This window comes from Python bivittatus, unplaced genomic scaffold (assembly GCF_059951505.1).
Source record: "Python bivittatus isolate LINGU-HERP-01145 unplaced genomic scaffold, Pbiv_v1 ctg000220_np1212, whole genome shotgun sequence".
NCBI lineage: Eukaryota > Metazoa > Chordata > Lepidosauria > Squamata > Pythonidae > Python > Python bivittatus.
The window spans coordinates 8,729,905-8,742,484 of record NW_028277048.1 but is presented as its reverse complement, the minus strand read 5'-3'; the positions used below and the strand labels follow the sequence as shown (position 1 = coordinate 8,742,484).

The 12,580-nt window shown below is 45.7% G+C and overlaps 1 protein-coding gene across 5 annotated transcripts in view; it reads right to left on the bottom strand.

The window, feature by feature from the left end:
• Positions 1 to 704: 704 nt before the first annotated feature.
• Positions 705 to 12,580, bottom strand: part of PHF8 (PHD finger protein 8) — a 28,734-nt gene continuing 16,858 nt past the window's right edge. For all 5 annotated transcript variants that reach the window (XM_007422191.4, XM_025176749.2, XM_088137803.1 and 2 more), the window contains 7 exons: positions 12,176 to 12,261; positions 9,474 to 9,607; positions 8,112 to 8,380; positions 6,674 to 6,769; positions 5,311 to 5,420; positions 4,011 to 4,386; positions 705 to 3,262 (listed from right to left, as the gene is read on the bottom strand). In XM_007422191.4, the coding sequence (XP_007422253.1) occupies positions 3,174 to 3,262; positions 4,011 to 4,386; positions 5,311 to 5,420; positions 6,674 to 6,769; positions 8,112 to 8,380; positions 9,474 to 9,607; positions 12,176 to 12,261 (1,160 nt within the window). In that variant the 3' untranslated portion in view covers positions 705 to 3,173. The remainder of the gene's footprint in view (positions 3,263 to 4,010; positions 4,387 to 5,310; positions 5,421 to 6,673; positions 6,770 to 8,111; positions 8,381 to 9,473; positions 9,608 to 12,175; positions 12,262 to 12,580) is intronic.

The following is a 12,580-nucleotide window of genomic DNA, read 5'->3' as shown; positions in this document are numbered from 1 at the left end:
CTGTTTCATTTGTGGATGTATTCAGACCCCACGCGGTCAAAATTTCTGCATCTGGGAAACTAGTAGAAACGGGCAGGAGAGCAGCTGGGCTCGCTGCCCCCTGTTCATTTCCGTGACTTGGAATTCTTTCACAATTCATGGGGAATCTCCTCCCAGAAGTCTCCCATTGACAAGGCAACTCAAGTTGCTCACCCAGGGTCCTACTCAGGGAAAGAGACTGAAACTTCAACAGGACATTTTTGTTAAAAAAGAAGGGAATAAAAGTTACTACTACACCCATCAATGTTTTTGCACTGAAAGGCCCTAGTGGAAGCGAATAAGTTTTCGTGTGTGCAAAGCAGAGTGGCAGAATCAGGAAAATCATGCCAATAATCTGACTTAACATGAGCTGGGGATTCTCCCTCCACTAACCCTATTTCCTCACGGAGCCCTCCAAATGTAATCCATACAGCAAGAATTTTACATGACAGCCAAGAGCAGACAGGTAAAAGCCTTCGTCTCTCTATTGTTTCTTCCCTGCAGAAGGTTGCATGGAGCTCTTCATGATGCTCCAGCATTATATACATTTCTTTTACCTGTTATGCTTATCTTCAGTAAGAAAGCCCCTTAGCACTGCAGCCAAGAGCCATTCCCCCACCCACAGACTCCTGAGGCCCTGCAGCACCCAAGATTTATTGTCCTGTAATTATCGCAGGATCAGACTCTCTTTTCGTGTGTTAATGTGTATTTTACAAGTCATACAATAAAAACGAAAATTGCTGCCGAGATATTATTGTAAACCTGCAGCTAAAGCAAATATAGGAGACTAATTAAAGGAAAGGAAAAGGCAGTGACCCTTAGCTGGGAGAATGAGTCTTTCAGTTTTGCTTGAGAAATATCTTTCTGATATTAATTTTGTGCATCCAAACACCAACAGATCACGAATAATGCCAATTCTGAATAAAAGGTAGCCGTGGCACTTTGCAGGGAAAAATTCCACACGAGATCAGTGTGAGACAGACTTCATGGAGAATATCAGGGAATGCCAATATAAAATAATTAAATGGGCTAACATCCCATTTGGTTATTTGATGATAAAGCAATTTAGAGCATCAAGATAACCTTTTATTCCACAACTGTCAAAAACTTGCCAAAAAAGAAAGGTTTGGATAGCACTCCTGAAAATATTCCCCCAATCGTGAATCCTTTCAGCACAGCCCCTTTTAAAACAAAAAGCTGCACATAATAAATGCCCCCACCCTTAAAAACTAGATGTAGAATGTATGTCTTGGTCATGGTGCTAGAACTCATGTAGTAACTCTTGTGCAAGAAGCTGCTATGTCTGTACTTTGATATCAAACTCTCCAGAACATAAATTTTGTGGGTGAGTTCTCCCGGATCCCAGTGAAGGCATCTGTTCCGAGAGGAACAGAATCAGAAAAATATACCTCAGGCATATGCCACAATAAACTGAAGGTTTTCTTTTATTCTAACCCCTGGAAAAAATTATATATATATGTGTGTGTATATATATAATTTTCCCCCCCTTAAACACACATTTCTAGAGAGAGGCCTAAAAAATAGAATTCAAACATTTACACAAAGCTTGCTGGAGTCTGGTGTAAAAATATGACACACAGCTGTATTAACTGAGCCGTGCTGCTGGGTAGAAACATCTTTTAAGTCTTGCTTAGGGGGCATGACGCCCTCCCTGCCGCCGTAGAAGGGGGACAAGGAGAAGGAGAAGGAGAAGGAGAAGGAGAAGGAGAAGGAGAAGGGAGGACAGACTGCTTTATGCCAAGAATATAAAAAACAGGCCTGGAAATTAACAAAATGAGAGATCTGCAACCGGAACAGCTGTGAAGCCTACTGGAAAACTTCACATCATGGGGGGAAAATCTGCTAACTTTCCGCCCTCTGCAACATGGAATCTCCTGGTTGGCAGCCTCATCTGACAGAAGCGGTGCTGGCCGGTACAACTTCCAACTGCAGATGGGAGATAGCTGGGATTTTCTCCAGTTTAAGATACAAACACCCAAACCAACAAAATTCTCTTCACGTGTACAGATATGCAAACCAGGGAGGAGGCAGCCTAGCCTTCTACCTTACCTGCCTTCTTGTATATGTTGCAAAATTATCATCATGGATCGCCCATCCCTCTCGCGTTCTGCAGCGCTACAGGGACACAGGTATCTTGTGAAGCTCCCAATCTTCTATTTTGGATGGATAACGTAAGGCTGATGGGCAAATGACTTCCTATTGGCAGCTGACCAGAAGTTTCAAGACCCATCCAGTGGAGGGGGGATTATTTCCAACCCCTACCTACGCTCCATCCAGACAGCCCTGACTGCCGAAAAACAAAGGGAAGAATCTGCTTCTCTTTGTAGAACAAGTGGTTCCTCTCCTGCCCGTCCTTCCCTTTTGCTTAAAGGGTTTGCAGAGCTTTGGAAGGGTCCCTCCTGAACAACGTTACTCAAGCCGAGCAACTTTAAGATGGGTGAACATCAACGCCCAGAATTCCCCAGCCAGAAATGGTGCTGGCTGGGGAATTCTGGGAGTTGAAGTCCACCCATCTCAAAGTCGCTGAGGCTGAGAAACACTGCTCTAGAAGACTGCAAAGGAAGAAGAGCCACCTGCTTGCGTAAAAGCAACAACTTTCTGCTGGGAGAAACATTTTAAAAAAATAATGAGAAAAGAAACACTCCTTGGCAAGCCAGAGTCTGCCCACAGCAGCAAAAGACACAAAGGGCGTTTGGAGCTGCTAGGAGGAAAAGATAAGCCGATGTCTGTAATGTGTGACTTGGCAGAGGGAGGGGAGCATCTGATAGAAGAATCAGCCCCAGAGCAAAAAAGGAAGTGCAGCGGGTCGAGGTAGGGATGGAGAATCAGTGGGCACAACAAACCCCCCGCCTCCTACGTTGTCTGTCTTTTCAGGGAAACCAGCGTGGTTCGCCTCTGTGTTCAGGTGCTGCCGATCGAGTTCAAAGCTTCCAGCAGCAGCGCGGGCAGCTCAGACTTGGCTCTGATCCGTGTGAGGGAAGGAGAGGTAGAGTAGCGCAGGCCTTGTCCACACCCAAGGTCCCATCGGCCCTCCAAAGACACCGGGCGGTGCCTCCAAGTGGGTCTCTGTGCCTCACCCAACTTCTGCTGCCCAAAAGCTGGGCATGAAGCCTGGAGCTGGCGTGGGGATGCACTCAGAGGAGTAGCTTGCCATTGCGATGGATCTTCAGGATGCGTCCGAGTCGCTGCTTGGCTGTCGCTAAGCCCTTCTTGGGGCGTTTTCCTGAAGGGAAGGGAAAATAGATGAGTTATAATTCTAATTTACTCAAGTCACAAAACCAGTTTATTTTCCTCCCGAGAAAAGCCCCTGCTGACATGGAGAATGAAATTACAGGATGAATCGAAGGAGAACATTAAGAATGGCACCATTTTTCTTTTACTTGCTTGCTTCCCATGTGGGAGCAAGAATCTCATCTTCTCTCACAGGGGTCACCAGACTATTCAAAGGCATTTCTCAATGGGGAACCATGAACTCCATCTGTGTGAGGTTATGCCCAGGTGATCCTGGATGAATGAGTCAGGACCTTGCCAGGAGCCAGTGTTTCATACCTGCCTCCATCTCCAATAATCAGTTTCCTTACTCATATACTTTATTCTCATCAGGCAGTCCTGAGTGTCCACAATGCTATATAATTAGTGGCACTTTCAAAAGTGCTACAAAATACACTAGTATCATTCCAAGAGGGATACCCAAGGTGAGTTCACGGCAGAGGCAGGATTTGAATTGGTGACCTTCTTTGATATGCAGCTCGGCTGATAATAGATGATACTGCTAAGTTTGTTCGGTATTTGGTTGACCAGGAGAAGTGACTGTGCAAGCAGTCACATACTTATGACTGACCAGGCCAAGCCAGAACTCTTTCACCAATTCTAATTCCTCTCCTCCTCTGGAAAAAACTGTTCTTGTAGCAGATCTCAGACAGCAAGAGCTCTTCCCTAATCAGCATCAAAGCCCATATATATAAGCTTACCCTGTGCTGCCTGGGGACCTGGTGAGCCAGCTGAGGGACGCCGCTGGGACAAGAAGACACCTGGGGCCATGGGCGTGGAGCCACGGTTCACCTGGGCCATTCCAAAAACATTAGGTCGAGCGGTGTATTCGTGATCCACCAGGCTGCCAGCAAACTGCTCCTGTTTAGATTCTGGGGGAGGGGTGGGCACAGGTGCCTCCAACTCAGGATCTGGATCCTGGGGGAGGGGGAGTGGGGGTGGCACATCTGGCTCCGCTTCCGCCTCTATCACTTCTGCCTCTGGTTCCGGTTCTGGCTCCGGTTCTGGGCTAGGAGCTTTTGGAGATGGTGGCTTCCTTTTTACCATGAATTTCCGCCGCTGCAACTTCTGATGTTCCTTAAAATGAAGACAAAAGAGGAAGAATTCTTTATTTAGAGCTGCAGCGTGAAGAGCAGCTGGGCATGGGAAGCGCTGCGAGGAATCCCTGTTGCCCTGCCCAGCTTGATCCATTCATGTTAACTGGAAATGCCTTGAACAGATTTTTACATGTTTTAATTCCTGTTTGAGAACACTGAATGGACTAGTTGTCCTATATATATAAAAACTATATAAAACTATATATAAAACTCTCTCTCTCTCTCTCTCTATATATATATATATATAGTTTTATATATATAAAAAAATAAATAAATAAATAAAAAAATAAAATAATAATAATAAAAAAAAAAATAAAAGGCTGGGGCCAGAGAAGGCACTTCTCCATCGTGGGCTGCATGTAGCCAACAGCCTTCCTTTGGACATCAGGCCTGCCCTGACAGTGCTTTCCTTCTGGAAGCTGGTTAAGACAGAGCTCTTCTGGAGGGCTTTTGCAGCTTACGGGATGACACCATTGTGTGAAAGATTTTGTACATTGCTCTGGCTCTTTTAGAATAAACGTTGCTTTATTTCTGTTCATTGTTTATTACTGATCCCGTGGTGGCTTGTTATAGTTCCTCCAGCTGTTTTATGCTGGACTATGCTATGTACCACTGAATCTTTTGAGTGCGATGGCACAGAGGGGTGATACATAAGCAATCAGTCACTACACTGAGTGCCTTTGAAAGAAAAACCAGTGTATAGAAGGCAGCACACCAAGCTCAAGAATGAACATGCTTCCTACTGAACAACAATACTACTTTCCTAACACACCCCAAGCCTTCCCCACTGACGGAGCAAAACCTCCACTGAAGAAGAGGGCCACCCTCCCAAGGATGAGTCTGCCTGTGTCTCTTCTCTTCTCACCACCCACTCCTCCTCCCACAAACCAACCTGGCCATTTACCTGCTGAGCTAGTTTAGCTGCTGCAGCTGCCAGACCGGTCTCGACAGACGCCACTCTGGTCCCCTCACGCACAGGGCGGTCTTGCTTGGGCAGCGTTGGGGTCACCCGGGCTGCGAAGGGGGAAAGTTCACATGAAGAAGTTTCTACTCCAGCTTCCCCCAACCTTGGCGACCTCAGTCTAGGTGGAATTGTAATCCCCAGGTGGCCATTTGGGCTGGGGAATTCTGGGAGCTGCAGTCCAGAGATCTGAAGCACCCCAAGATTGGGGGAGGCTGCTCTACTTGCTCCCACTTGGTACATGTAAAACATATTCTTCACCTACATACTCATAAGGTCAAGAATAAGGTAACGGAGGCTCCATTGAGTGGAACTTCATACAATTCGGGCCACAAATCTGTAACTACAGCCTCACAGCCCTCACAGATGCAGTGCTCACTCTGAAATGCTCACCTGCCACAGGCAAAGTCCAAACAAAAAGAGAAAGGGAATAACTTGCATTTGTGAACAGAGTTTAGCCAGATATATTATGGAGCCAAGCTGTAACTATTGAGAGGGCAGGTCTATCAAAATTCGCAAAGCGAGGTTGCCAAGCTCTGTACTGTTTTTTAAATAAAATCCTTAAAAAAACCTTTCCAATACAGTCAGTGTATTGGAACACTCAAACAATGACCACTGCCGCTGAAAACCCACCCCTCCAACCCACATTTCAGATGACTCAAGCCAACCAGAGAGACCTCCACATTCAGAATTGCTGCCTTCCAGGCATTTCTACATGCTGTGATAATGCAGAGCTGCAATACGGGTTGTCTTGCTTGGTGCAGTTTTTTGTTTAAGCAGAGAAAACCCACTGCTCTACCTATAGCAGTGTTTCTCAACCTTGGCCGCTTTAAGCTGTGTGGACTTCAACTCCCAGAATTCCCCAGCCAGCTGGCTGGGGAATTCTGGGAGTTGAAGTCCACACAGCTTAAAGCGGCCAAGGTTGAGAAACACTGACCTATAGTGTTCCCATGCCTTGCAGAAACAAAAGGTAAAGCCTGTAACCATACTAGTGTGCACACTGTGCTTTGTGTATTTCCAAGGAATTGTGACCCGGTTCACTCTGTAATTGCTGGTCACGGGGACAGTCAAAGATCAGCACCGGACAACGAAATCCCATCCTCAAATACAAAGTCTTCAGCAACTCTTCCAGCACTGGAATCCTCGGTACACTTTTCACCCCAAACACTTTCAGATATATTTTTGTATTCAAAAGGGTTAGAAATTTGCTTTTTAAAAGAATTATTCCCAGGGAATTGCATTTTTTATCCCTCTGCATAGGATCACATTAAAGGCACACAGTCTGTTACAGGTGATGCGTTGTTACCTTTAGGACTCCACGGAGCATCATCTGTGCATTTTTTCTTCTTTGGCAGGGACTTCAAGGCCGGGTCATCCTCATCTGATTCCAAGGAAGGGTAAACTGCAGAGAGAGGGAATGAACTGTGAATTCTTCAGGTCTGAATATATAGATGGGGCAAACAGGAAACTGTGGTTGCGATGGGGCACGTGAAAGGAAACTAGATTTCTCTAATATGAGGACAAATGCTTTATTGCTATAACCATCAGCCCTTCTCCACTCAAATTATATCAATCTGATATCTTTTCATGTATTAAAGAGTGCACCTTTAACCCCTTTTCACAAAACGTGGCTCTTTCTGATTCAATTATTTTTAAACCAGGATAAGGGAAGAAGCTTGGGACTTGCAGAAAACCAGAAGGCTGCATATAGTTCTGAGTAGGAAAGCCTGAAAAGACAGGATGATAAAAAATGGAATTATGCTGGGCAAAGCAGCTTCTCTCCATACAGATCGGCAAAGATTCCTCTCTGCAAGGGGAAGTCCAGAAGTGAAACAAGACCAAATTCCATACAAGGTCCTGGATTTCAGGCCAGAACAATCTTTCCAAGAAGTTTAGAAGACGGTTGGCTCCTCATTCTAGACACCCTGCCTGCCTCCTCCCCACTGAATTCCTTGCACAGCTCTAAAAACCATCATGATTGTTGCTAAACCTGGAAATCCCTACTAGCTTGCATTTTTCTCTGCACACTGGGGAAAGGAAACCCAGCATGTGTACTCAGCACAGCTGGTACAACTGTTTCCAGCTGGACAAGTCAGAACAGCCCTACAGAAACTGTCATTTGGGGGGAAGCAGAGGCAGGCTGTGTATTGTTCCTTAACTACTTGCTAGTGATCAAGTGCCACCTACCCAGGCCCGTGGCAAAATACACTGATGTAGCAGGAGCAAGAGAACAATTAGAAAGCCTTGCTGTGAAACTGAGCAGTTGGGGCACTGAGAAATGGGAAACTGGCTGGGAGATGCTTTGAGCAATTTAACGGCTACAGGCCAATTCTCCAGCCTTCCCCAAATTGGTGTCCTTCAGATGTGTTGAAGTTTCCACTTACAGTTCTCAGGCAATTAGCTACGTTAGCCCAACACACCTGAAGAGCCCCAAACTGGGGTGACCTGCTTATGGAGGTCAGTGGAATTTGTACCTGGCTGGACCTATACAGGAGTCAGTGTAGGGGTACAGCCTAGACATGCCTACTCAAACACGTCTCCTTAGAACTTCACTAGAGTTCCAGCTTGGAAACTGTTGTACAGGTGGTACGAGTGTATATAAAGACCCGTATTCTGCAATGCACAGCACTCTTACAGGCCAATGATTTTCAAGCTGCCTTTTAACATTTCTGCCCAGGAGAAGAAAGTCCTATTTTTCTTGTAGAACCTTCCAACAGAGAAATAAATCTCTCTCCATTCCTTACTATATTCAGCGTCCTTAAAACAGGCTCCAAGGCTCTCCTGTTCATCCATGCTGGCCTCTTCCTCGCTGTCCGTGCTGTGGTGAGCTGGCCGTTTGATGGGCCTCTTCCCTGAGCGCTGAGTGCCGGAGGCTCCTGCAGAGCCACGTTCGTGCCCAGCTGCCAACCAGGCCTGCAAGCTGGAGGCCCCTCCTGAGGATGACGACTGGAGGTTGGCCATGCACAGCATGCCCTGGATGGCTTCCTGAGTACTGGGAGAGGCAGGCGCATCACTGGGGAGACAGTACAGGAGAAGCCTTTATTGCATCAGCACTGGGACACCACACGCAACACGGCATTGTCAAGCAAACCCCTGAACAACAATACATCTCAGAACCCGTAGATAGGACATCGGTGTGTTCAGTGCACTGACAAAATATGACCTCCAAACACGTTTGCATAATTTCTCTTGCAATTTGCACCATTCATATTGGTTCTGCTTCCTAAACAGGCTAAGAAGGGGAGTCATGATCTAACCAGTCTGGATGGTAGAAGGTGAAATGCTATGCAAACATCATGCTGTTTACAGACAAAAAAACTGAAAGTTTTTTATTCTAAATCCCTAAGTCATCACAGTCCTCCCATAGGTATAATAAAGTGAAAGACATGAAAGGGTTCCATCTTGGTTATAACCGTTCCCAGTGTTGAGGATGATGTTTGATGTGGCAGCAGACCTTCATAAATGGGAAATTAGTAATCCAAAAGAGACACCCTGCTCATCCCACTCCTTATTTCCACCCTTCTTTGGGTCTGGTGGAGGGGAAGACCTACGAAACCCACAGTCTGAGGAGCCTATAGGTGTACTCCCTGCACCTGTATGTGCCTGAGATAAAACCTCACGGTTTGAGAGCTGTTGACTGAGGTGGAAAAGGTATCTTCCCAAAGTGGAAGTTGGAGGAGACCTCTCTGGCTCCTTGCTTTGCAGCAAAAACAGAAGCCCCATTAGACTCTGTCACCCCCTCAAACATCAGAAAACCTGTTTGCTGAAGAGGGGGAAAGAATCTACCCGTAATGTCAAAATATATTGTTTTCAAGTATTAAAAGGCAGCTTACCAGGGATAAAAAAACAGGTGGTCAACTACAGATTGTTAAAATCGAACTGCACTATACATATAACAGGGCTCCAGTAGAGCCGTGCCTCTTCCATCATAGGCCGGGCGAAACAGGCAAGGCTTTGGGGTCTGCTTGAAGTAGCAGAGCTCCAGGAGGTCCCATGGTCTAGTCTGCACACGCCCATCCCAGGAAACAGAAGCAATGGCCTATGAAGGATTATAACCTGCTTCCCCCACCCCACCCCTCCCGAGTTCCCATCAGGTCACCTCTCACCTCAGCTCATCGTAGTCAGCACCGCCAACCTGCCGACTGGCTTTGAGCAGGTCCAGGATCCCACCGGCGCTACTGCTGCCTTCCAACTGGTCATCGCCAGAAGCATCCTCCTCCTCTTCGGTGGTATAGTCTTCCTGCGGACAAAATAAATCCAGTTTTAACAGGAGGCCTGTTTGCTGGCCAAATGGGTATCCTGCCTCTGTTCCAGGAGCACAATCAGAAGAGATGCTAGCACAAAATGAGCAACGCTATAAGGTGCACCCGAAGCTCGAGAGCATCAACGTTTCTACTGGGCCTGCGATCCCTTACTACAGTTGCTACTTAGACAGAGGGAGGTGGCCATGTTTTAAATTGCACATGTTTATACCTCAGGGGAAGCTGGATCTCTACCTGTATGATATGACACACAAAATAAAAGTTTCTTAAAATACCTTTACCATTTCTGTTTGAACTGGTTTCACTTAGCTTTATTTTAGATCATGTATTTATTTTAGATTATCACCCTAAGCCTCGGCAGGGGACAGCACCTGGCTGATCTTGTCTGGATTGGATAAAGGTAACCCTTGAATATGAAACTGCCCAGAAGGCCTAGGGCTGTAGGCTACAGTGGGAAGTCAAAAGAATATCCTGGAAGAAGGCAATGGTAAACTATGTCTGTATCGCTGCCAAGAAAATAGCATGGACAACGACATCATCATCACCATCACCATCACCATCATCATCACCACCACCACCATCATCATCACCATCACCATCACCATCACCACCACCATCATCGTTTTCCTGCCTTGTATATAACTCAAAGTGATGAACATACCTAATAGTTCTCCCTCCACAACAATCACCCTGTGAGGTGGGTTGAGCTGAGAGCAGGGCTGGCCCTAAGCCACCCAGACGGCTTTCATGCCTAAGGCGGGACTAGAACTCACCACCTCCTGCTTTCTAGGCCAGCACCTTCACCACTACACCAAACTGGCTCTCTGATTTATCCATTGGCCAGTAGGGGTTGACTTGAAAGAGACTTATCACCCCAGGGCACCATTCTCAGGCAAATGTGTAACATGGAGGAAAGCAAAAAACCCAAATACTATACAGAATAATTATATCAAATAAGTAAGCCTTTGAATCATGCATTGGATCCTCACACCCTCCAACATACAGCATCAGGCCTGGGCAAAGTTCCATGCATATTCCACTCAGAATGACCTCACATTTTCTATAGATTTTGGTCTACAAGTCCCATTAGTCCCGGCCAACATGAGGAATAGTCATGAATTATGGGAGTTATCTAGGAGAAACTCTACTGTCCCATTATTTCCACCAGACAAAGTTTCTCCTATTCCAAATGTACCTTTTAGTAATGAAAGAAATCAAAGCTTAACTAGCAAACATCATAACGCGACTGTAGTGTTTTGGCCCAAGCAAATTTTTTCTTTTGCTTTCTTTCTTTCTTTCTTTTTAATTATTAACCAGGCCCAGTTATTTTTTTTTATTATTTACACAATTTATTAGCTGCCATCTCATTTTCCCAAGTGACTCTGGATGGCGTACAACAGAGTTAAAAAATAGTCAATAAATAAATTAAAAAGTATAAAAAATATGAAAAAACAAACTAAAACAGAAAATACATTACAAGTATGAGCGAATCTAATTGCTTCATCTCCTAATGAATACTGAAGCTATAGAAGAAAAGGGTACCTGAAATGAGTAAGCAGATGAAACACCACTCATGTTCCACCCACTTAGAAAGTACAGCTGGTTGCCAGTTGGCTTCTGGGTGAATTCAAAGTGCTGGTTACCACCTGCACAGGGCCTGTGTCTATTTGTTTCTGCCCATCTGGTGAGGCCAGCTAGAGTGGGCATGCTCTGGGCCCCATTGGTTAAGCAATGTCATCTTGTGGGACCCAGGAAGTGTGCCTTCTTGGCGATGGCTCCTGCCCTCTGGAATGACACCCCTCCAGAGATCTATCCTGTTCCCGCTTTAGTGATTTTTGGAAAACTGTAAAAACCCGGTTGTTAGGATAGTGGTTGAGCCCCTTGGCTTTTCGGTATCCTTTGTGTGTGTGTGTGTGTGTGTGTGTGTGTGTGTGTGTAGGGGGGTTCCCCAGTGGTTGAGCCCCTTGGCTTTTCGGTATCCTTTGTGTGTGTGTGTGTGTGTGTGTGTAGGGGGGTTCCCCAGTCAGTTGTACTCTGTTTTCTTTGATATCTGCTGCTTTTTAAAATTCTTTTTAAACTGTTAGCCGCCCAGAGTCGTGAAGTCAGGTGGCCTCGAAACTGAAACATTCAGTTAAAATTAAACTAAATATTATTTATCGGCATGCAGCCAACAAAGCAGCTAATGCTTTACAACAGCCTTCCCCAACCTGGTATGCTTTGGAAGTGTTGGGCTTCAATTCCCATCGTGGCCATCTGGTCACTGTTGAAACAATAGTGTAGCTTGGCTGAGTCTGACAAGGTAATTACTATGTCCTTAAGACTGACTGGTAACCTCTAATCTCAGATGTTTGCTGGCTGAACAAGATCACACCAAGACGCAGGGAAGATGTTCAAGGCGTGCTGAGAAACTATTTCACTTCTCATAACTTTTTCAAGCTTTTAAAAATGGATCCTGAGCCCAAACCCTGAACTCACAATTAACTCCCACTCCTAGATGGTGATCCTACAATGTCGTCACAACTCTGCAGTGCTGCCACCAGACTTACCTCAATGTCAAATTCTACTTCCCCTGGCTCCCGCACTCGATTTGGGTCGGAACAGGGTTTGGCTCGTGGCAATTTCCGAGGAAATTCTGGAATCGGAAGAACATAAACGTTAAAATGAGTTGCTGGACACTGAGGGAAGGCTGGGGAGTCACAGAAGCTGTGAGTCAAACTGAAATGTATTGATTCCACAAAAAGAGACATGTGTTGCTCTTGTGATTCAGATGATGGTGATCCTACACACACACACCTACGCAGGAATCAGCTCTGCAGATCGTGATGGGACCTCCTGCCAAGAAAACATATATGGGATTGGCTTGCCATTTTATAATTTTATAGTAACGACAAGCAGAACAGCTTTGGAAATTAACAAGCACCCTCATAACCATCTGAAGGAGGTGTGGAGAG